Source organism: Battus philenor, unplaced genomic scaffold, assembly GCF_028537555.1.
Source record: "Battus philenor isolate CCGP_79_NKW_IND1 unplaced genomic scaffold, ilBatPhil1.0.hap1 SCAF_13, whole genome shotgun sequence".
Classification (NCBI taxonomy): domain Eukaryota; kingdom Metazoa; phylum Arthropoda; class Insecta; order Lepidoptera; family Papilionidae; genus Battus; species Battus philenor.
The window spans coordinates 3,314,518-3,340,653 of NW_027181675.1; the positions used below are offsets into that span (position 1 = coordinate 3,314,518).

Consider the following 26,136-nt stretch of genomic DNA (forward strand, 5'->3'; position numbering starts at 1 on the left):
GCCCTTTTTATATTTTTTAGAAGGATTTGGATAATCATTCACATAAATTTTTAATTGCTAAAACTGGGAATAGATTTCATGTTTTGTTTAATACAATACAGTAAATAAATTAAAAACTAATAATTTACGTATCAATTTAATTACGAAGTACATTACAATTAGATGAGTATATAAAGAGGTTTAAACTAATTAATCACGGGCGTGAACTCGGAGGTTTCGCCGGCTTCTTCGTAAGAGCTGGGCGGTACCTCAGCTTTCACATGGCGCGAGTAATCATAAGTGAACAGTTTGACAGCTATAAAGCCTCCGGAGCCGGGCGCACCGCGGTGTATTAGACCAGCCCCGCTTGACAAAGCCGCGCCTGCAGAAAAAAATAATAAGTTTCAATTAAATCGGAACATAATTGACTAAGTTATTATAAAGGATCTCTTGTATATCTATAAACAATTGTCTTCGAAAAAATTCATCACCGACTAGACGATAAGTGAAAACAATCAACTCTACATGAGTACGAGTATCTTCAAGTGACAAAATTAGTATTGTCAGACTTTCGTAGGTTAATGGTTATACGTTTTAGAAATTCATAGCTATTTAAAAACGTTTTTAGTGATTTTGTACGTGAGACTTTTTTATGCGAAACCTATTCACCGCCGGAAAAAAATATTCTTAAAATTGTTTTTATTCTAAAAATTGTTTGAGAGTAAATATAAAATTATAGCTGTCATAGAGGTAATAAATCATCGACCACAGAAACCACTAATCAAAATGCTATTTTGTTATAAATATTCGTTTTAAAATACGTCAATGTCACTTGTGTTCACTATTATGTGAACAATGGTTGCATATTGACATTGGAAATTATTCAAATATCATACAAAGTTTTTATTTAATTCGACAAAGAACAAAGACATGTTTACGCCAACAAATATTCATAGTGGACAGTAATTGTAGTTGAATAAAGTTAGATTAACATTTCGTTTGCCGCATGTCAGTGTCGGGAATCAATTTTTAAAAAAAATAAATGAAACATTATTGTTTTTGATCTTGCAGTCTGTAGTACATCTACAGCAAACGATTTTGAACTCTATTTTTAAGATGATTCGATATAATGTAGCCTACTTTATTTCGGGCAGATCTGACCCATACGCACTCGGGAAGTTCGGACAGATATGTACATACACAGTTGACAGGTTAAAGTGAAGTTCATCTTAACTATTCTGATACATAAACAAACTATAGTCAATTACTAAATAATGAGATAATTTACCACAATCATAAGTATAGATATCAAACAACAAAGTGAAAGAGTTTTAAAATGAAGATATTAAAATATTATATAAATATCTCTAAGAATAAGTGGATTACAGATATATATGTATATATAGTTTATTTAAATTTGCTTACGTATATAAACATATTTTTTTTCAAAGTTTTTAAATATTTTATCAACAAATTAAATACTTTCGACGGTAAACTCTTCGTCATCATCATGACAGCCAATAGATGCCCACTCCAAGGCATGGGTCTCCCCCAAAAATCGCCACGACGACCGTCCCTGCGCTGCCCATCCATCCAGTGACTCTCCGTCACCTTGACTATCTCATCAATCTACCTAGTGTGGACCTATCCACGCCGTGAACTTTTCCGAAGAAAGTATATGACAAAAACAAATTTTATTAATACCTTTCATGGGTTGCACTGGCTGTATGTCGACGAAGGGTACAGTGCTCTGGGCGGCGTCTGCCTCGAAGTCAGAATTTGTAAATTCTAAGTACTGGTCGTGCTTGGAGTCCACAGGCAGGGGCATAGGGCTTCGCGTTGGTATGTCGGGGCGGTACAGCTGCAAACGGGATCTGGAAATATAAAAAATATTCTCACTAAAACTTAAGATACTTTTTCAAGTATTATAAATATCAACAGTACGATTTTGTTGCGCTATTTGCACAATAACTAATCACATTTACAGTGTAGACGTGTGACGGCAATAATTAAATATAGAGTTTAAAAAAGTTTAGACCTAAGCACCTAGTTCAGTTGAATTTAGGATGTAGATAGAGCTAATAATAGGTAATAGCGTAAATTTAATTTGAATGTAAAAAAAAACGTGCACTGACCGCGGTTTATCGGCGCCTTCGGTATTGTCGTTGCTGATCCACACGCTCTTCTCGGGCGAGAGTCGGCCGGTCGTGTAGTTGAACGGCGTCGAACGGATCTCGAAGTGCAAGTGTGCACCGATCATACGGAACCTGTGCAAGGACATATCATTAAATGATTTCACTCAGCGTTGTTTCCTTAGAAGCTTCAGCAATTATCGAAGTGTATCTAAACAGATGTGTTCAACTATGCGTGGGGCCACGTATTCTAGTTATGGAATCTGTTTTCGACGACGTAAAGTTCGGGTTTATTTTTAGTCATATTATTACCAATCAATATTATTAGAAAAGTCTAGTTTGTTAGAATGAAATTAAGCTTCGCAATAACGGCATCCTTCAAATTAAAGCTGCGATGTCATCAATCATAAGGTTTCGCGATTACATACCTCACTCCGGTCAAAACGTGTCCGACAGGTGAGTCCAATTCATCCAAATCAATCGCTCTCTTTTCATATGTCAGCGTGTGGTAGTCCACGCCTTCTCTCACGCCACCGTCGCTGGGGTCGAACTTCTGAATCGGCACCCAGCTTCCAGGCTTTATAGCGCCTCTCTCGCCTAGTGTACCTTCACTAATCTGCAGGTGGAACACCCGTCCGTACTTTATGAGGCGCACGCCCGTGACAACCCTGAAATTAAACAAGGATATTAACGTGACAATCCTTAGAACAAACTTACGCAGGACACCCGCACACCCATGCTGTTAGCGACCATATTACTTGAACAGATAATTTCTACGTTATTGTTATAATCCCTTACACGATCTAATCTAGCTATAACATGTATAAAGCTGATTTGATTAAATTTAGATCTCCCACGGTCAGATCGGGTACTGACATGTTCTTCACGTGGTCAGCGCACGCTTCTTTCATGCTAAAGAAACGTTCAGAGATGTTGACATCGTCCTCGCAAAGGCAAAAGCAGTAAGAGCAGTGGAGAAGATTCCACTTCCACCAGGAGTCGACCTTCGGAGGAAAAATCTTTATTAAGCTTCAAAGAATGGATATAATAATTTTTGCGATTCAGTAAAAGTAATCCTCCAATTTGTGTCGAGGCCTCGTAGCTCTAACATAACGTGTGCGGGCGCCCTATGATCTCAACGGACTAACTTGTTGTTTCTGACGTCCGAGGTAGTGTCCCATAGGCTGAAGTAGCGGTCGGAGAGGGGACCGCTTTCGTCGCAGAGGCACATGCAGTACGAGCAATGCCAGAACAGCCAGCGCCACCAAGAGTCCACCTGTGGGACTTGCACTTATGTTAACTACATTAATAGAGCCCATTGTTTATATAGTGTTTATAGAACACATCTCAGTTTTACCGCAACTTCATGTTAACTTCAAAACAATCTATTTGTTGGCCTCTCAGATTATTTTGTTCGGTACGATTGCAGTACAGCTTACAATTAAAGTGATACAGTTTTTTTTTTAAATCTCTTAAGTAGAAAGTTACGTTACCTTGTCGCTGCCTCGCGTGCAGCTGCCGACGTGACCCAGAGTCCTGCCATTCTCGTATTCTATCCACTCGTAACGCCGTTTGCTTTTCTTGTTCTAAGGATAATGTTATGTCATAATGTAGTCTTAAAATAATTGTTCTTTTAAAATTATTTTTTATAAAGCAAACTTATGACAGATCTTGAGTAAAAAGTACATGATCAATTTCACAAGTTTGTTCTGCAATGTTAGCATAATCGAGAGCTCTCGGGGAGCTTCGGTTCGGGTTAGGAGGCTGCCGAGCTCGAAGGTTGCTTCGGCGGAGCATGTAGGTTTATGGGAACCCTTGAAGGGGGACCTTGGCCCAGGCTGTCATTCGTCGATTTCAGACTGTTTTTTTACAAGAGTAAGCCAAAAGACTCTTCATGAATGTTTGTTAGAGTTTGCTATACTTACTCCCGGTTGACACACCCACATGTCAGAATCAATGTACTGACAGTCGATGATGCGGCCATCGCAATGCGACTGCTTGGTGCAGAACTGGTCTTTGAAGCAGCCGTGTCTCTTCGCAAGCGTGTAGTAGGCGCAGTTGTCGCGGCACGTGCCCTCGGCGTTCATATCTACCTCGTTCTCGATGTAACCTTGCAGCAGTCGCGTCACCTCTGCGTATGTCTCGCCTGGAATTTAAAATTCAACCTTATAGTAAAGCAGTTAGTTTCACTTTTAAAGGTTTCACTATGTTTGTTGCATTACTTTTTTTTTTGATTTCCTTTATTGTCAATACCAACGGACGTTTACCTTCTTTGTGGATCGGTGGGTCGCAGCGATATAGGTCCCGTCTTGCCACCGCAAGGGCTGCTTTGGCGGCAGTTGCAGTACGTGCTGATCTCTCTCCGTACCTCTGCCTTGTCAAACTTGCCTCTTGTGTGAAGTTTCCTGAAAGAACGCGTTCAAGTTGAAGTTCATTCGTTTTTAATCATCTTAAAAAGGGGGTAATATTTATCATTAGAATTATTATTTCATTATCATCATTTTAGCCGTAGGTCTGTTGCTTGTTAAAGACCTGATCCTGAGATTTTCAATAGGACCGGTTGAAAACTACCTTAAGCGATTGTTTATTGTTAAATAAACGCGCGCTTTTTTTGCCAACTCATTTGCAACGTTAAGTTATTTTTTGAAGTTAGTGAATTTAGCTATACGACCTGTATTGCGAAAATTTCACATTTTGAAATGTTGATTGTGTAATTAGTCCTCATTTAATTAGCGTAATTGCTTAAAAATACTAAATAACAATATTGGAAATCAACAAACTTTAAAACCATCTAGTTTAGTCACCGGAAAATTGAGCCAATGATGTATTATATCACATCTCTGTTTACCTTATACTGTTTCGTTATTTTAGAATTTGATAATTGTTAATAAATGTAATTAAAACATGTATATGTTTACGAACTCATGTTTTAAACTAACGATTTCGTTAAAGTTAATAGTTTTCTGTCGTTTCAGCCCATAGATGCCCACTGCAAGGCATAGGATTCGCCCAATGATATCTAGGGGGGTGATATATCATAATCGCCACTCATGGCAGGCCGGTTAGCGATTACAGTGTGGTACACAGAGGATGTAATTGCAATCCTATATAATTAATGTACAAAGTATGAATTAAATATGAGTCGTAAGTATCCCGGGAACCGTATACCACTGGGCTACCACTGATTTTTATTTTATTTAGAATTGTTTTGTTAATGATGACTAAGGTAATTTTAGTTGAATTTCGGAATTATTTTAAAGTTCAGTGTTTAAACTAGATGTAGGAAAAATAAACATCAATTGTTCTAAACAAGCAAGAGAAGGCCTACAAAAAATTAAATTAAAAGTAAATAAATGTGAAAATATTTACGATAACATGCAAAGCTATGTACGGTGAATTCTTCACCTCCGCCTAGGTTCGTATATAGACCGTCAAAGTTATTACGCGAAGGTCCATTGCTGAGGTTTAGTGCGCAGTTGACGCGGTCTCATTTTATCAACACGCTCTGCGGTCTCGTGGTCGTGATAACGTACTGATACTGCATATCATTGCTATTATTCTGTTCGTTTAAATCTACATTAAATACAGCTGAGTTGACTTATTAATATTGACTGAAAATTGAATTCGTGAAAAATAACTGGATGATTAAACATGTAGAATCAAGAATCAAAGAATCAAGAAACATCTAAAATCAAGAATCAAGGTCATTAACGCAATTCGTCTGAAATGGCACTAGGCGGAACATCTCTCGTGCAAGCGAGGTTCTCGAGTGACGATCATCAGCAGGTGGTAAACACGGCGTGGGTAAACCCTTCACTCGATGAAAAGACATTATAATCCTAAGGATGTCATCGTGGCGATCTATGGCGAAGGCCTATGATTCGCAGCGACTGTTATGATAATAATGATCTGAATAAAATATTCTGGCTGAGTGTTATTCATATCGTGACATATTGTTGTATTAAAATGACGCGTTGTGAATTTGAGAACTTGCCGCGCAATTACACAGAATTAAATATGACGCTGACTGGACGATTTGTTTCCGAGAAACCATAACAAAGAGATAGTGCCGTAACCGTATACCTTTTTAGTCGCATGTATCACTACGGCCGTACAGGAAGTTTGCTTCCTTTGTTTTTATATTATACTGTTTATTTTTATGTGCGCTGTTTATGAAGTGAATATTGAATATGGATATATTACAAAAAGATGAAATATGTTTTTGCTCTTATTGTAAACCGAAAATGATCGACAGTTATATTGTAGATAAAGCAAATATTTTGTTCAAACAATTAACTGTCACTTCCAACGTTTGTTGAGAAATCACGCATAGCGTCCTGTGGTTTAGTCGTCTCGGACACTGTAAAATCGGCATCGATGTCACTCAATGGGGTCGTGTAAGCGTGTCGTGGCGGCCTTATCTTGTAGAATATTTAACTATAGTCCAGACTACCGATGAGCCGTACAGTTTAATTATACTAAAGATGTCAAGACCTAGTGCATTGAACGGATAAAGGATATTTCATTATCAAAAAACAGTTTTCGTACCTTTCCCATAAATCCTAAGCAGCATCCAAGAGAACTGCATCATGGCGTAACCTTTGATTTCTGTGAGGGATATAGTGTTGTACATGTCGTATATCAGCTGATGCGGCGACAGTTGCAGCTCGCACAGATCTGGATGCTCCTCCTGCAAATGTCGCATAAGTAATTAACATAGTTTAAAGTATTGTAGCAACTCAAATTGGCCTTGACCTATATCAATTTATCTTATAGTAAGATTCTCACTGGACGTGACATTGCAAGTGTTTTGGTATTAAAACTTTAAACTTTATGCTGTTAATAAGAGCTTGAACTTTACTATGACAGGTCTAAGTTGAATGCGCTTTTCTGGCTTAAGTTCACGGAATCTGTAAATTCCAGTAAGAGAGTGACTATTTGTCAAAACATTAAGTTTCCCAGGAAACATAGCGCTGTATACAATATGTATCAAAAGCCTTCGTAGCAAATTATTGTGGTTATATATGACTTATTGTCGTCGTTAATTTTTTCGTGTTTAGAAAACAGATCACGATATCCTGTGCGATAGAGTATGTAAATGTCCTAGCGCGATGGACAGAGTGGGAGATTCAAAAAGTGATATTCTCTGTTTTGTAAATAAAAAGTATTGAATAAAGGCATTAGGTAAACTTGCTAACATAACGAGTAAATAAATTGGCTTAGCAAGCAATGGACTTCACTTTAACATGTAATCGGCTACGTTGAATGATTACTTGCCTGTTCAAGGCAGAAGCTAAACCTTCATGTAACAAATACTTGAATCTGGAAAGTTATTATTCATGGATGCTTTATAAATTACTATGTGAATATAAAACGGTAAGAAGAAATACTTAGATATTGACACGTTTATTTTTATTTATCAAGGTTCGTAAACGTAATTTGTTACGAATATTTCAAGGTCAGAGTAATTGAATACGTATTTGTTTCACTATTCTGTTTATAAATATAATTAAATGGGCATATTTTTGTTTATAGAAATGTTGTATGTATTCTATATATTATTCAAATTAACGTATTCTCAATTACGGATGAAAATAAAAAAAGTGAATCAAATTTGGTAGAAGCTAGTATTAAATTATGATTCTCTGACATATTTCAATTCAAAGGTTCCAAACGCATTATGATCTAAGGGCCCAACAAACTTAAGTACACAAAGTCAGTAATTAAATGCGCATTTCTTTTTTTAATATTAAAATTAAATTAGATATAAAAAGGCAGGAGCCAAAGATAACTGTAGATATTGTAAGTTATTATTTAAATTTAAAGAATATAACAAGTCAAATTTAGTCTAAATAGTTATTACACAAATTCAGCAAAAAAAATCAATCCGTTATTCATGTAGTTCAAAAGATTAGCCTAAAAGTTCCGTTCAAGTTATTTTGTCGAGTTCAAATTCCTGCCGGGCTAATTACGTAGTTAACCAACTAATTAAATATTAAAATTGAATACTATCAAAACGTTGATTACTTAAAGGTCAATTACTGTTTGCACTCTGCATAAATTATGTTTTACATCATTTCATCAACACATAACACATATATAGGGTCATAAATCAATGTCAAGCCTAAATCAATAGCATTAGGCAGACAGTAGTAAAACCTAGAAAAAAAAAATAAGAGAAGAATGATAATAATAAAAAATATGAATAAATTACTAGAAATAAAAAGTCCCTGTTCACCACACGAGATAGGGGAACGAGAGGTCCCCAACAGCGGGGACCACAAAAAAAAAACCTAGAAAATTAATTAAAAAATATTATACCGTGTTGAAAAAAGGTCGATTAAATTTAGATTTAGTTATTGTTTTGAATATATAGTTGTACATGAAGCGCTATTCTCTATTAAATTCAAGCCGTTGCAATGTTTATAGAAGGGATACATACATCGTAACATAAAAGAGGTCAAAAAATGTACAAGTAAAGATTTGTTATCTTAGAAGAAAGAAAGTAGTAGAAAGAATTTTTTTTGGTGGACAGTAATTTAAAAAAATGTGATTATTTCGTCGTGTATATATGACATCCTGTATATGCCTTTGGTTTACTAGACGGAAGTTCAAAGAACTCATTTTCGAACGCAGCACCAAGATTATACATTAATAAAATCTTTATTAAAATGAAATATTTAACATTTTCTACAAATCTAACTCTATTTATAAGATATAAATAAGGTACCATAATAGTAGTTGCTGGCGTCAAGTCGGCTATCACATAGTGTATGTATAATATTTGATAGTAAATAAACTTGAAAAGCGGTGAATTTGACTAATAAACGTATTATTATCCGAATATTGAACGTTTCAGTTCGATGGAACTTGTATTATGACAACAATAACTGTAATATTGTGGGGGTGAACGTTTTATATACATGAAATCGTAACTGCGTACAGATGTAATATATTGTACCGTAGTATTAACTTGTTTTCTCGAGGTTCGATATGATTCAGGGATATTATTCCATGATAATGATTAGCTTAGCTTCACTCATGATCACCAGCTTTGCCTTTTGCGGAGGAGCTCTTGCTGCTTATGGAAAACGGATTACAGAATTGTCTAGAATTTCCTCAATTATCGTTGTTATGTTCTTTTGTTTGCTGAAGACTAATTACGTTGATATTTCATTGTTTATAGATCGACGTTGAAAGCAATATTAAACGGAAAATGATTGAAAAAAGACCAGACTTCTCTGTTTCACTATTGTTGTTGTGTCACGCGTTCGTCACCGGAGTATTACGCGTTTAATTTCATTGTCAACGTTTTAAATTTTCTTTGTTGTCAACAACAATTTGTTATGAAAAATATGCAGGCATTTTTAACTGTTCTAATACTTGCCGGTGGGTATGCGTAATTAGGTGTTATTTTAATTATAATACCGAGTATTTCTAATTACCGACAACAATTGAGATTAATGAGGATAATTATTGGGGTCGGCATTGCGAAACCACTCGGCGTCATCGAGCGCGGACAGAAGTGGGACGGCGCGTTACCGAATGGGCAAAATCGAAAGCAAAATAAAATAACATGTTTGATTATAAAGAAAGATTTGTAGACGCGCGCATACAGTTTAGAGAGGCGGGTACCTTCAACACGGCGCGGAACATGTCTCCGTGCTCCGTCAGATCGTGCAGCTTCCTCACTGCCTGCGCCACGGACGCCTTCGGGTCCATTAGCACACTCTCCGCTAAGTCCAACCATTCTCGCACCGGAGCAGGCACCGAACCGGGCGTCGCCTGCCGTCTCACGAACTCCACAAAACTCTTATACAGCCCGTTGATTATCTGAAGCTTTTCTGTAGCCCTCGTCCACAGCCAGGTGCCGAGCGGCGGCCGCGGAGGGCTCGGAATCGCTTCTATATACTCGTTTAAGGTCACAAAGTACTTGGCTAGTTCGACATCGCCTCCCTGACCGGACGAAAGCCAATTCGGATCGGAGACGTTCTTCCAAAGAGAGACTTCTAGGCTGTAGAATCTATTCCGCACATTGTCCACCGGCGATAAATCATCGCCGAGCACGACGACCAGCAGCGCAAAAAGCGCCGCGATCCTCATCGTGATTCGAAAGCTAAACGCTGCACACAGCGGCTTGAGGTAGACTGACGCGCGGAGGGGCGGACCGGCTTCGACCGGCGAGCGGGGCCGCCCTAGTGCTGTGCACGATCTTATCGATAATTTACCACTCCTTCGTCAGTTGCATAAATTATTTTAAATAACAATTTGAACTACAATCTTGGTTTACATTTAATTAATGAAGAATTCGTGATCAAACAAGGTTACTTTATCTTACGATACTTACCGTTGCACTAAACAATGCTTGTTTACATAATTTGTGTTCGTACTGCTTATCGTATGGTAGCTTTTTGCAAAACAACGACCAGTAATATTTATATATTATTAAAAAAAATTCGTTGTATTCGTTATTTTCACATTTTACGATTGACAACACGGCACACACATTAAAGTTAGCAATTACTATTATAATTCATAATGTTACTAATTTAAATGTTGCCACAATAATAAACAACCGCAGTTGGTACAAAAGAATAAATAATGTACACATGGGTAACAATTTTTTAAATGCAATTTATAGTTCTAAAAAATCCATTAAACGGGGCCTGTCTTCGCGCCGCTTTAAAGAATTTACAAAAGAGATGTCAAATACTAGCTGTCTCCCACCCGATTAGCTTGGCCGGTGCTGCCTTTTGTGAATGTAGTTTTATAAAATTCATTCATGGTAATTTTTAACACGAAAAAACGAATGCTTAGTTTTGTACTTATAGGAGTAATAGTTTGAAAATATTTTTTTAGCCTTCCACCATCAACTTCCATTGTGGGCGGTGTGTCATAACATCCGTTCATAGCTGTCCTCTACTCGGCCAAAGGAATATTCCTACCAAGTTTTTTTGAAACATATCGATATCGATAAGACACTAATCTAACCTTTGTTCTCCCGCATATTAATGCTGTTAACTCAATGCAAAGTTATCTTTACTGCCACCGAAGCCGTATCGTGTTGTAATAAGATATGTTTTGGCGTGACTCGGTTCGCGGAAGGCGTTCGTGGGGAGGCACGGTTATTATGGTGTGCTCGTTACGCCGCGCCGTCAGCTGACGACGCGGATCGCACGCGGAATGTTTTTGTTAGTGCAGCGGGCAGGGCTCCCGTATCGATCATTGCAGGCGGGGTCTCTCCCACCCCTAGCGGTGACGGGCTGCACGAGACAGCGACGCGCAATACGCTCCCAGAAATATATTTCTTGTTTCATTTATTTTAAATAATTAAACTAGATTCGTTATATTGCAAGAAAATTGCATATAAATTGAAAAAAAAAACAATCTTTAACAAAATTATAATATTGCCAATAAATATAATTATTTTTCTGTATGGTGTCTTTAAATCTAATGTTCAATTTAAGACATTTATATTATAATTAAATAACAAAATTACAAATTAAACATTTTATATAAAGTCGATAATAAACCTTGTTTGTATATATCTTCTTCTAATATATAACTTGAACTCCTCTGAAACGGCTTGACTGATTTTTACCAAATTTAATATGCGTATTCAGTAGGTCTGAGAATTGGCTACTATCTATTTTCTATACCCCTAAGTGATAAAGGTTGTTCAAACTTAAAATTTTTTTTTTATTTTTTTAACGAAATTTTTTGTTTTTATTTTTTTTATGATACAGCATACAAGAATACATACAACCATAAATTTTCACCCCTCTACGATCAACCCTTATTTTTTATTTGTAAATTAAAATATCAATTTTTTTTGCAAAACAATGTTTGCGGAATCAGCTAGTATCATATATTAAATATAAATAGCTTGTAAAATTACTGTACTTAAAATATGTAAATGAGGAGCAATGTTTTAAGATCACAAGCACACATGTTGGGAAGATATAATAAGTCAAATTCTCGCCGGAAATGCAGCTACAAGCGGGCCATATGTCACTTGTCCATCTGTTGAACTACCGACGCCCATCATTACTTGATTTAAAAATAAGCTTTGTAATATAGTCAAATAATATTTAGCGAATTATTTTTTTCTGTAATAATTCTAAATTCTTAAACAATTAAGTATTTAAATGAAAATTAAAAACATAAAATTTGAAAAATATAAGTTTCTTGCATGTCAGAACAGCTTATTCTACCATTACTAAGCGATTAGCAGTCGAAAATTATTCGAAATATTATAGTTATATAATATTCCATGTTAATATCCACTGCAATCTTTTTATATGAAAATTAATATTTAAAATGAAAAAAATGTTTAACGCATAGCTCTTATATTTAGTTTTGTATCTATTATAAAATGGGAGGATAAAAGTATGAGTTATAATATATGAATGAGTCCTTGTTACACTTCTTTACGCCATAACTTGAAAACCAAAACGTCTGCCGATTTCATACATCTTTATATATAACTTTCCTAATAATTCGTAGAAGGATGTTGGAAGAAAATTACGACTCCAGTCGTCGAGTGTTTGAGGCATTAATCTTAAAATTTGATGTTTTCATTTGTCAAGTCACACGTTAGTGAATTAACAATATTATGAATACAAAAATATTTACATTAAACACTATATTTTTATACTTATATAGATAGATATTAGTTCATAGCATTGGCAGTCTGTTAGATCAGCAAGTAGATTAGTGAAATAAATTATTTTTGGAGTCACTATCTCCACATGGTTAGTTTAACGTCTCAATCCCCTATTCACGTCCTGTATTTTTATATAAAATCTTTATATGTCCGTCCGTCCCTCGTTTCATGCGGTAGAAGGAGCGGGGGACGGGAGTCATCGGCCGGTGATGCTTTAGATCAGGGCTTCTTAAACTTTTGTCTTTCACGACCCCATTTATGATTGCGAGTTTCTTGACGACCCCATACAAATATAAAAGAAAGAATATTTTTTGATGATTTATTTATTAGGCAACAATATACATATGAAAATATATAGTTTTAGAACTCAAGAAACATACAAAAATCTAAAATTAAAAGTTGCACAAAAAATTATAAAATTGTATTTATGTTTTTTTTGTTATTATATATGTTTGAAACCTTCAACAAACGCGCGTGTCTAGACGCTGCAAGTCCATTGTATTCCGCCAACTCTAGTGATGTTATAAAATGGTATATATAAATATTTGACATTAAAATCTCTCTACCCCAGAATTTTGCTGCGCGACCCCCATTTGGGGTCGCGACCCATAGTTTAAGAAGCTCTGCTTTAGATAAATCTGCGAGTGGGGTTGATAACGTATCGTAAATGCAGGAAGCGCCGGGTTGACAACGCATTTAATATTGTAAAGCTTCATAAAATCTAATTTAAGTATGTAAAATGGCTATCTGTGTGTGAATAAATTGTGACAATATTTTTGATTCAAGGGGACTTCCCTTAATCTATTATTGCATTTCTGTGAATACCTACATTTACTTACTCGATGAAAGATAAACTTTTAATATGTTTTTATTAATTAAACTTTATGTTTGATAACTTTACTGATGATAATGATTTTGAGCTAGTACATTAATAATAGTATCGATGGCAACAGTGTATATGTACAAGTATATATGGCTCAAAATCACCAAGGTTGCGAATTTCAAGATAGGTGATATGCTGTATAAAAATGTGTACAATAATAAATTGACAGAGCAGCGCACTTAATTTTATATATTTAAAGTTATATTACTTTTTATTAAATTTTTTGCAGATAACCAAAAGTTCGGGAACGTTTTAATAACTTTGTTAAAATAAACAAAAACAAAAGTACACACTCCCAGCTTGTCTAGTAACATGAGTATGTTATGTATTTATGTGGTATAAACAATAAACAAAACAGTTCATAGAAAATATTCAAAGCAATTTTGTACTCGTAAAAGGATATTAGAAAGCGTTCGCGAAATGACTCTACGCATACGTATTGATTTAATTTAAATTTTTAAATAAATTACATTCACTTACACACAAAACTGTTTAGTTTTGGTATTTAATTAATTTTCTTTTCTCGATTGAGCCCAGATTTAGAACATCAAAATGCTAGAAAAGCCAATACTGCACATGGCTGATTTTGAACCATGTATATGTAAAATAATCTATATCTATTTTACATACACATGGCGCTCCAAAAGTTAATGTAAAGCCGAATACGAGTGACAGAGAAGGTGCCCGCTAACTTCTAGCTTTAAAACATGTCGTAATTATAAAATATTAATTTCATTACAGTTTTTATATTTTGTAAGTCCATTAATAGAAGAAAATTAAGATTGGTTGTCATGTGCAATCAAGTAACTTTTTTTTAATTGCAACAATTTTAAAAATACATGACTTTTTTTAATTAATTTTACTATCTGTCAACTCACCGGATTAAGGTTTGGCTTTTATTTATGGGACACCTTACATGTTGATATGTAAGGTATTATAATATAGATAGGTAAGATATTATATGAACATTGGCACGTGAGAAATCATCAAGTGAGAATATACCTTTAATTTCGGCGTAAGATACAGCGGGTTGAAATTTACACGCGTTCAATGCTGTTTTCATAATAAGAGGCGCAACCACAATCTCAATTGTTCGCTTCCTGGCTGACTCATCCCTTGGTTGACACTTGTTTCGTATCGCATGCTAACATAATTAATTTTGAACCAGACAATACTATCTGCTCCTCGTACAGATTTTATTAATGAAAATTTTCTACTCTTTAAATGTTGTTCAATTGTATGTTAAATTCCGAAGTTTCAGGATATTTCTTTGAGCTCAGGTTTCGAAACTTTCGACTATCTTTTGTTTAGAAATTTTTAGAAAAACGTAAGTTTTTTGATGTTGTGGTTGTTGCGTGTTTAAAATTAACAGTTCATGCACTAGGAGTTTAGGTTTCCATTTGATAGCAGTATCGGTTAGAGTTTATGGATCCCAAAAAAAAAAATTGTGTCCCAATTATTAAAAAAAAAGTGATGACTCTGAGATCATCATCATGACTATTCCTGTCGTAGGAGATCCACTACTGGAGAAAGACTTCCACCTTCACCTGAATAGGAATCTTTGTAATAGTTTCTGTTTCTTCTGTCAGTATAAAGTCTGTAATAATAATAATTTTGACGAAACGTCATATGGACTGTGAAGGCACTGGGACAAAGGCCGCTCGACCGTTATATGTGATTCACTTGACGGCACCGCAATCGAGGCCGCGGCAGAGTCGCTTCCAAGCGCAATGTGTAGTGATAACTCACCGCTCAATTACCTTCTCGGTTCATGATAATTCATTTTACTGCTCAATAATCCATTTTATTTAAATATTGACTTATTATTAAAAAAAATCATCTTTGTACGAAACTCATTATTCCAGTTTCAAACTCAAATGTTTTGTCTATATGTACACGTTAACTACCCTTTATTTATCCATCTACTGTTTTCATACTATTGTTGTCTGTAATAAATTGTCTTGTATGATGAGACCGCCCATTGTTCTTTTTTCTTTACTATTACGCTTCTATGAATATATATTCTAGCAGTAAAGATGAATTAATTTAAGTGGACTGACTATTTAGTCAAAACCGTTCATCGTGGCGATATTTAGTGGAGGCATAAGCCTTGTAGTAGGCGTCTATCGGCTGCTATGATGATCTGTCTACGAATTTGCAATTTTTAGACAAGAGCGTACATTAGCGATGAAGTGAGTAATACATTTTTTTATATAAAGTAGGAGTGAGCAATGAGTCACTCCGGACACAAGCCGGGGTCAAAAGACCCGTATGATAGACCTCTCATTGTGCCGATGTCGCAGAGTTTGAAGCTCGCTAACTTTGTTTTATACGCGTCACATGCTCTACTCACAATCATTCGAAATAATAGTCTTTATTTTTCTACGTTAAAAACTTTTACTTTTAAAATTTACAGTTAAACTCCGCGTTAAGGCTGTAGATAGGAAACTCAGAGTTTACTCATAGTATATAGATGATTTAACAACTCCTGTTAAAGATTATTGCGGCAGCCCCTGATCTTATATATACTTATAAAAATGAAAAAATGATTCCATTTTTTCTTCGGTCACTCTATAATTTATAACTACTAATACTTTACAGAAGGTATTTACGAAACCAAATACAATTTACATGTGGGTTACAAAGACAGTCGTTGACTTTGTATCAACCTTGAAAATCCACGTATATGCATAGCATATTATATGTCGCCTGTTTCCTTGTTAAAAAGCATTGTCATTATATGTTTACATACCAAAAAATAGTACTAACAATATATATATATATATATATATATAAAGTGTAATAATATACTTTTTTTTAACGCTCGTACGCCTTTGACCTCCAACTCGGTTCCTATTCACTCTGACCCTGAAGAGGCTTCGGATATAATTCTCGGAATATAAGGAAACGCACAGATCTTTCCATGCTCGGGCTGTGCAGTTCAGGAGTGTCGAATCACAAAAGAACTATGTTAATATTTATAATTCTGAATTACAATTTGAATATCAGTTATCACAGATATCTAGGCTTTACAGACCAATAATTTTTTTTGTAATACCTCTGTCGCATCAATTACCGTTGTATTTACGATTAAGTAACGATAAGCAGCACACATCGCTCCCAAAAAAATTTACCGTGTTGTATGGCAACAATAAGAGTGGAGATTTGTAGTGATAATGGAACCTTTCTTGCCCGCAGGTGTTTATACACAAAGCCGTTTCCTGTAAATAAATAACTTTGCCGTATATTCAGATATAATTTAATTCGTATCTCTATTATCACACAAGTTGGGATGTTAAAAAACAGTAGGGAACTAATAAAAAGTATAACAAAAGGTGCCTATGTGTGACAAAAGTAAATTCGAGTTCGCGTGGGTATATCGTCCACTTGTAATTACTAGGCAGATTTTTAATTCAATGCTATGAAGTTCGCGATATATTAGTTCGTTGTTCGGATTGTATTGTGAACAAAGTATAACTGTTAACTGCGTATAGCCGAAGGTCACTTTGCGTCCGTGAATGTGCTTTACATATTGTAAATTATAAAGTATTGAACATTTTAAAAATAGTCACAAAGTTAAATTCAGTTCATTAACATATTCTATGCCGAGAAAAAGCACAGTTTCCTGTCCAGGCCGTGTCGGTAAATGCTGACTGATTATTTCCATAAATTATGGCTCATATTGACTTTTGTTATAACCAAGTATCTTTTAATTAAAAGATAAAAGCATAAAACCAAAAAAATAGTAAATTTGAAACAGATTTATGATTTTTAAAAGGCCTAAAGAGAAACTTTAATGTCGGTCAGCACTGGCCGCGTTGGCAGGGAACGTGTTAACCCTTTTTAAGGCAGAGGCGATATATTTACCACCAACAAAAACTTTGTTTATCTTTTTATGTAAGTTATCAAATTAGCCCTAATTTGTTGCACTGGCAACTATGGATATCTGGTTTATTATTACTAAAAAAAAAAAATTACGTTTGTGTGACATATTTTTTCTTGGCGCCACTAGCTGTCAAAAATTGCGGTAATTTTGAAAGAAAATTTGTTACTCCGTGAATCTTCATATTTTTTATTTGGAAAGAGGTAAGAAACTTTTTTTTTATTATGTATTTATGTTTATTCTACAAGTTGTTTGCTATACCTTACAAGTTACTATCGTATTTAGATGTGAGAAGATTTTTTACTCGGTGGGAAAAATATTCCCGCTGCCCGTGGCGTGTTATGTATATTTGTTGAACTAGTTCCTTCTTTTCTCAGATTTTCATGAAAAATGCCGCGCTATTTGAATAAAAATGATATTGAGCAGATGTTGGCTAGGGGCTAATGTCGTAAAGAAATTGTCAAGTAAATTAGCACAAGTAGATTTCAAGTCTCATGTTACATTCGATAACTTTTTTTTCGATTTTTCTCTCATGCAGTACTTGTATGAAAAAAATATTTATGCCACTGGAACAGTAAGAAGAAATAGAGCAATTTTACCTAACATAATAAAAAATAACACAAAAGAAACGGCAGAAACAAAAGCCTAAAGTTGAAAATAGGTGAATTCAAGTGGAGAACTAAACAAGATGTAGCATTTGCTGTGTGGCAAGATACCAAAAGAGGTTTTATTGTTGACAACTGCATTTCATTCTAAAGTGGAAGTAACAACTGTACAAAGAACGCAAAAAAATGGCACCGGGGAAGCTGTAAGTTGTCCTATGGTTGTGAAAGAATACATCAAAAGAATGGGCGGTGTCGACCGTTTTGACCAAGTGAAGGGGACGTATGTTGTCGGAAGGAGAAGTAAACGTTGGTGGTTGCGGATATTCTACTTCTTGGTGGACGCAAGTTTGACAAACTCTTTCATTTTATATTCCCTAATGTCGAGAGTAGAAAAGCTTACCAACTTAGAATTTCGGGTGGCTGTTGCCAGAGGGTTGATTGGTGGCTATAGCAGCAGAAAAAGAAGATCAAGCTTGCCTACATATCTGCAAGAAATCACGCATAGCATGCCCAAAGGTATATCAAAAAACTGTAAATGCTGTACCTGAAGAACTGCGGTTTGTAAACGTAGGTGACCATATGCCAGCAGAGTTGGAGACTTACCGACGCTGTAAATTGTGTAGCACAAAGGTCAAAGATAAGCGTAGCAAAATAAAATGCAGCAAGCGTAATGTCCCTCTTTGCATCGCACCTTGTTTTGCACAATTTCATAGAAAATAATATCTCAAACTCCGCTTGCATGTGGCTCTGTTGACGGGCATTGGGAATATTTTTACCACCTATTTTTCCAAAACTTCCATAATAATAAGTGTTTTTCTTTTAAGTTTATTTTTGTTATATCAATAAAAACATGCCAAATATATAAGCGCAGGTTATTTTATTACTCTGAATCCTTCTGCCTTATAAAGGGTTAACCCTTAAATGCATTACTTTTATCTATACTTTAAAAAATATATATCTTGTAGATAAGTACAGGGAAAAAAATATATAAAAATTTTTATACTAACTTTTTAAGAAAACTTTTTAACCTCATGTTGCAGATATACAACACTGTATTGACTTTTAAGTGTAATACTCGTTTTTCGTATAAGTGATATGTTGCAGTTTTTCATCATTATGCATTTAAGGGTTAAGGTAAATATTAATAAGTATGATTTTTGTCCAGCCTTACAGATATCGCTAAATTAATTTTGATAATTACAAAACACTATCATTACTACACGAGTAACAAAGTGTTTATAATTCAATGTAAGTTGGATTGGTTAAAAGCGTCAGGTAATTTTTTTTTAATAAATGAAATACTGCCTTTGTATTTATATAAGGTTCAAAATCATAACTTCTTTTTGAGGTGAAGTAGATAAGCGAAAGTCAATTAAAAAATCTATGATGAAACTACGTCGTTATTTTTGTGTCGTTTCGTTCCAATTTTGAATTAAAGATTTTAAATAAATAATAACGAAATAATGTTTTGTAAATATATTTTTTTATTTTTAAACATAAAACTGTATCCAAATTTGATATCATCGATGAAACTGCTCAACAACCTACGACAGATCAAAATCTCAAATAATTAATTCGAAAGTTGAATGGCTTCGTGTATCATCCTTATTTGTATGCTACGTACGATCAGGAGAGCCTATAAATAATGTTTATTACATACAATACATTTAATTCTAACAGAGCGACCCTTATAACTATCAGATAGCGGTTAAAGACGCGAGCAGTTAAACTAACTGTAATATTTCTTTTAAAGTTAATAGCGCCGAGATGTCACGGGACCTCTTATTTATTCCTTAGAGACTTTCTAAAGGACCCAACCCACAAAGGATTCCGATAAATGTTAGGAATTAATCTGTATATACAGATCACCGGATATCATTTCATTTTTGATTACTCGAATTTCTTAAAATAAAATTAAGGAGTAGTTCATTGAACTCGATTTTACCGTTAGCGGTGACAGAGTTTGTACTTCATTCGAGTGTTACGTAATATTTATTAGCATTTAGTGTGTAAATAATAAATGGTTGTTTAATTCGTTGCGTTTAGATATGTGTTCTAAGTTGTTGGTCATATAAGGAATATGTTTTTGGCAGGTTTGAAAAAGTAAGTGGTAAAATGCGCTTAATAATCCTCGTCTTTGCGTTTCCTCACAGACGTGATTATGCAGTGATTTTATTTCTTACAATATTACTATATCTCTTTCGGTTTTCCGCGGCGTTTACGGCTTATGAAACATTCTTGTTTCTAGTGTTATTGATTTGATCAGACTAGCACATAGGACTTCACTACCTTGGTCTCCTATCATTGACATTGCCGGTGATAATGAGTTCTAACAGAACGTAGCCAGGTTTTCGGGCGATGTGTCCGAGACCTCGAAGATCTTCGCAAATCAAATATTTCATAGACTCGATTTCTTATCCATCTCCAGTTCCTCGACTATGGATTTGTATACGTTTTTGGGAATATATAGTTTTCTCGTTTTAGCCCATAGATGCCTGCTCAAACATATATGCTTCGCCCAAAGATATACGGGGATGTACCATAATCAGCACGCTTGTCGGGTTGGCCGCTGCAGTGCCAACCTCTAGAAACTCATTTATGAGCAATCCTTTGAAATAATGCAAAAAGTGTGAATTAATTGAGATTATATCTCGGGAATCTAACCCGAGACTTTCGATTGCACGTCTCACTCCTCTACCGCTGGACTAGCACTGCTCAGTAGCCAGCTTAGTTACTTCTAATTTAAAGGTACTTAAATGAGAAGTAGTAGTAAGTTCTAACTATATTTAATCGAATTTTTCATCACCATGTGATGACAACAATACATTTAAAATTAACGCAGACGCCTCTTTCTCCCGCAGTATTTTCTCATTATTCATATTATGAGTAAGGGAAAATCTGGTAGGACTATTTTTAGTGGTGTGTTATAGTTCTTATAAAATATTTTTGGTCAAAACCAAAAATATTATCTCTTCATAGTGCCATACTATTATCTGTCATCGATGTTTTTACGATACCAACATCATTTATTCACGTTTTTTTAAAGCTTGAACGAATGTTTGTACTCATGTACGTAACAATTGTTATAAATACATTGCCGTACAATTTCGTACGGTTCTGAATCAGTAGCATCCGCGCTCGGCCGCGTCTATTGAACAATTGATGACGAACGACGCGCCTTAGAATTAATTGGTTGTTGTGACACGGGACAACAAACAAACATCCTTGTTTGTGGTGCGGCCGACGCCGGTATGTGCTGTTTGTAAACGCGCGCCGGCGGTAATCGAAAATCTGAACGTTCGTATCACTGCGACGTAATGAATACAGGGTGATTCCGGCTCGAATTCGAGTGCCGGTCTGGCGTAAAAATCAGGGAGGAATTATAGCCTACCTGATATGCGACGAAAAATGCAAAGAACATTTCCTCATACTTTGTAAAAAAATAATAAGAGATGTTACAGAGAAAAATAAAAGCTAATAAAAATGTAAAAAACAAAAATCAAAAATTGCAAACAAATAAGACCAACAAAGAAAAGTAATAAAGTGATATAGAATAATAATAGTAATAACATAAGTAAAAATGTGATATAGGATATAAGAAAATGTAAAAGTAATGAGGAACGAATGAAAGGCGATACAGAGCGAAAGGGAAAGACAGTGGAATTGTGGAAAGAAAGAAATGAACGAAAGATAATATGAAGTATGAAATAAGAGAAAGAAAATAAAAGAAATGTATGTGAAAAAATTAAATAAATGTAAATAAAAAGTCCCTGTTCCACACCAGATAGGGGGTACGAGAGGCTCCCAATAACGGGGGCCATAAAAAAATACAGGGTGATTGATTATAGAGGTAAAAGCTCTAAACCATGCCTCACCTTAGCCTTTCTAAAATTCTTAACCCCCCCCCCCCCCCTATGTAACATATTATAAAGCGAAAGAGTTAAACTAGTGTCAAATACAATTTCGAATAGCCCCTCTTAACAATTAAATTGCCCCTCATACGGAGAGGCTTATTTTGCTTTAAAGGATGTTAAAGCTTAAAATATTTAGCTCGTTTATCAGCAAAAGTTAAGCTATAACCTGTAACCACTCTGAGATATGTTATATTTATTTATTTTTCATTTGGAATGCGACTGGCCATTAATAACTTCTGTCTGTACAAAGTCTACAGAGACAGATATAACACAATAATTAATTTTAACATGTAGCAATTCGAATTTTGAAAACGCTTTTTTTTACTGTAATATTATTAAGTTACATTATTATTTCAGAAATCATCGATTTTTGGATAGAGTGCGCCATACATTAATTGACAGCCAATGAGTAATACATTGACTCTTTATCAATCATCCTGTATAAATCGACCATTCACATCTCCATCCTTACATATGTCACTGATGTTATTAGAAACGTTCTTTATAATATAAATCACTTATTATTAATCACTTCAATTTTATTACTTCAAATCTTTATAAGTATAATCTTCCAATGAGATCTTAAGGTAATTCCGTAAAAAGTATACCTAGATAAGGTATCAAAATTACAAATATATATTTTTCAATGCTTTGATTCTGTGAAAAGCAGCAAAAGAGAGTTAACTATTATTTATCCTTTGGTGTTACCGTATCATATTATTATATGCTGAGACAAAATTTGATAACAATAACTGCACACGTGTTACGTTAAATTGGACCTGAGAATCGTATTTCCGTATGTACATTTATAACAAGGAGAATATTTTTATAACAATTCTATAAATGAATATGTGGGTAGGTATAAACTTCACAATATTTCGGCTCAAATATCTTCCAACAAACGCTAATGCTTATGTTATAAGTATATCATTATGGAAATATAAATTACGTTTGTCAGTTTGATATAACTCGTTAATTAGTTGTTACACTATTAGATAGTGTACATAAATAAGTTCAATGTTCAATGATTGACAAAATGAGTGTCGAGTGCATTGGCTTAACTATGAAATATCAAAGACAATAGCAGAATTCTCTGACCGAGGGAAGTACGCCTTTGTTCATTTAGTAGAACAGATTTGAACTGAATTGCCACAAACGTGGACCTTGACTTATTTTTTAATTCATAAATTGTAGTTAGCTTTGGTATTCAAAGTTCTAAATAAAACTTTATAAAAATATTTGTAGACATAAGAAGCGTAGACAATACGAACGAATAGTGATGTCTCGGTATTCCATAGTATCGCGTTACAGCAAATAGTTAGCAGCGCGCATTGTTTCTCAAGTTCAGATTTCTAAGAAGGCAAAACATACATATACAAACCTGCAAGTCATCCAACACTAATTGCAAAATACTTCTTCCCAATAAATGCTTGTGAGGAGGCGAAATCAGGGAATGAACGCGCTCGAGAAGACTGGGCAAGGCGCTCGAGTCGTGAGACACGCACCACTCCGCGAAGTCTTCCAGCGTCGTCCTTTCCAGCTCCTGCTGCAATCTCACGTACTCCCGCATCTGACGGTTGGCGGACGCGACGCGGCTTAATAGATCGGCCATTTCATGCAATCGCAACTCCAGTCTAGCTCCACGTGTAGACGCCTTAGCTAGAAACTTGGCCACCGACCCCATTTTCTCTATCCTAAGCTCCAGTCGTTCGATGGTCCTCGTCACCTGCGCCAATCTGGCCAGCACTTCTCGTTCCCGCCGCCTAACGAGCGGCAAATCGACGCCGCCTGATACATTGAAGGGTTTCCCGATAACGTCCCAGGAGTTGAGCACCTCTTCGCCGATTTCTTTGCCGAGGCGGATGACATCAAGCGCGTCGTCGATGATGGCGTGCGCTACGGCCGCGAGCGCGAGCAACGCCAGAGCGGTGTGCACGCGGCGGGCGGACATGACGGACCGACACCCACTGCCGAGCGCGCGCCGTCCCGCCGGGTGACCAGTAACCGCGCACGAAAACCCCACACAAGCGCCCCCACTATTAAATATACTTCGGACGAAAATTCTTTGAATGACCTAATCGTAATCCAGAAAACGTTTGGAAACTAATATTTACGGCTCGACAACACTCCGCAGTTCCACTTTCGCGATTAAGACGAGGCTAACTGACAATCGGTGCTCCGTTAAGCAACTCCCCCACCACCGACACTGGTTCAACTACTTTGCGTGCACATTATTCGTACAGACTACTGTTTAGAAGGTTCAAAGTAAAGATCCTCGCGTAATTTATTTCTTCAAGTGTTAACTCTTAGTTGATTTATGTTATATTTTTAATTATTCACAGATTGCAATGACTAATTAAAATTTATTACGAGAAATAAAAAATGAAGTAATATTTATTGGATTAAAATTGTCATATAGTTGTCACATAAACATTTTGTTTTACAATATTAACTGAATAAATTAATTTGGAATGTCGCGAATATGAATAACTTTTATATACTCTCGTAATATTTTTCTGTTATAAGAAACGCATTCCCTAGAAATCGGGTGAATACTTGCATCTAGCAACACAGTCGCGTAACCAAACTCTCCCTTTTCCCCATTCCGGACTTAGCTTTGTGTTACTTTCGTTTTTTATGTGTCGGATTAATTTTTTTCAAGCTTAGGTTATTGTTTTTACTATCGAAGTTGCCAATTATTTTTTTTTATTTTATGTTCAATTGTTGGTGTTTTATCCCATTCACGCATATCTTGGGAGGGACGGAGTTTTTTGGGATGTGCCACGATCGCCATTTTTGACGAGTAGGTTGGCGATCGCAGTGTGCTATTATAGAACGCAGAGGACGCTGCTGCCCATCCTCTGGAAACTTGTTTGTGAACAAAGGCAACCCTATATAATATATGCAGAAAAAAAAGATCGCGAAAATCAAACCCACGACCTAGGATCGCAAGCCTGACTTCTACCGCTGGGCTAACACTGCTCAAATGAGTAGTAGCGCTAAAATGTGCTTTTCTTTAAACTCTAGTAAACTTTGTGAATAGGCTATAACACATTTGTCGTAAAAATAGAGACTCCACATGTGTGTATTTTGTTAACTATAGAGATGGATGGTAGTAAAGACTTGTTTGGTAAAATTTTATTATTACATTTTATATATGTAATGAATGAAACATAAACCTTTTTAATGTTTTTGTTTACTACGTATCATAAATCTTTGAATGGGTTATCTGTTTAAGATTTAGTATGTCCCGCATCTCGAACATCCGTCCGTCTTTAATCTATTAGTAAATTTGTACAAGTTATTCATATCATTGTGTTATTTCGATGAGAAGGTATTAAATTTTCAAAGAGAGTTCGTTTTATATCTGCATATTTTTCGCTACATATTTCTTGCTTTTTATAAATGAAACTTTTATATACTAGGTGACTACGAGGTTTTTTTTTGAGAACCAGTTTTTACTATTTCTGTCAAACAGTCAAAATTTATATGCGGCAAAACTCATTTGTTATTGAGTTGTTCGGAAAGTTCGGTATTAGGATAATTTAAAATTCATACGTCATTTTACATATTCTTACGTTTTTAAAGAACATAGTTATGTATATGTTTACTTGTATGTGTTTTAGAAGATTTTCAAAGTATAAAACTGTTTAGTAGTCTCATGTACTCTTTCATCGAAAGGCAAACGTTACTAAAGTGTCTAAAAACTTCATGATTCGCTAAAACCAAAGCTTTTGAATAATCTCATCGAATCAAATGTCAAAAGCATTTTGATGAAGTGACTAAACTTATGACATCTACTCGGAGGCCTTGCACTCAGGATATTAATACTTTCACTCTACTCTCAATAACGAGTTGCATAACTTGGACGTAGCATCAGCAACCACTGCACCTGTAACACTTTACACAGGTCGCCGCGTTGTAAACAACAAAACGAAACATTACATATCACGCCACAACACCATAATCGCGAAGAGCGTGGGCGGATCGTGTTTGGATCCGGATCCCTCCTCGGCTCGCCTGTAGTCCATGGTGCCGTCCCAACCCGCAAGCACATTCCAGCAACATACCCTC

At 35.5% G+C, this 26,136-nt stretch overlaps 2 protein-coding genes across 5 annotated transcripts in view; one reads left to right on the plus strand and one right to left on the minus strand.

Annotated features, from left to right (window-relative positions):
• Ubr3 (Ubr3 ubiquitin ligase) overlaps positions 1-26,136 on the plus strand; it is a 102,452-nt gene that overhangs the window by 51,629 nt on the left and 24,687 nt on the right. The gene's annotated exons all lie outside the window — the stretch shown is intronic.
• orion lies at positions 121-24,049 on the minus strand. Of its 3 annotated transcripts, none has more exons than XM_068777145.1 (10): positions 23,444-24,049; positions 6,660-6,801; positions 4,379-4,516; positions 4,037-4,257; positions 3,605-3,697; positions 2,988-3,115; positions 2,540-2,779; positions 2,115-2,246; positions 1,684-1,853; positions 121-361 (listed from the first exon to the last, which is right to left on the minus strand). In XM_068777145.1, exons 1-10 carry the CDS (start codon positions 24,011-24,013, stop codon positions 186-188), a joined length of 2,010 nt encoding a protein of 669 aa, XP_068633246.1. In that variant the 5' UTR covers positions 24,014-24,049; the 3' UTR covers positions 121-185. The 3 variants fall into 3 exon arrangements, with proteins under 3 accessions (XP_068633246.1, XP_068633245.1, XP_068633247.1); XM_068777144.1 differs by lacking the exon at positions 2,988-3,115 and adding an exon at positions 3,260-3,387 and having other exon boundaries at positions 23,444-24,047; XM_068777146.1 differs by lacking the exons at positions 2,988-3,115; positions 23,444-24,049 and adding exons at positions 3,260-3,387; positions 9,747-10,262.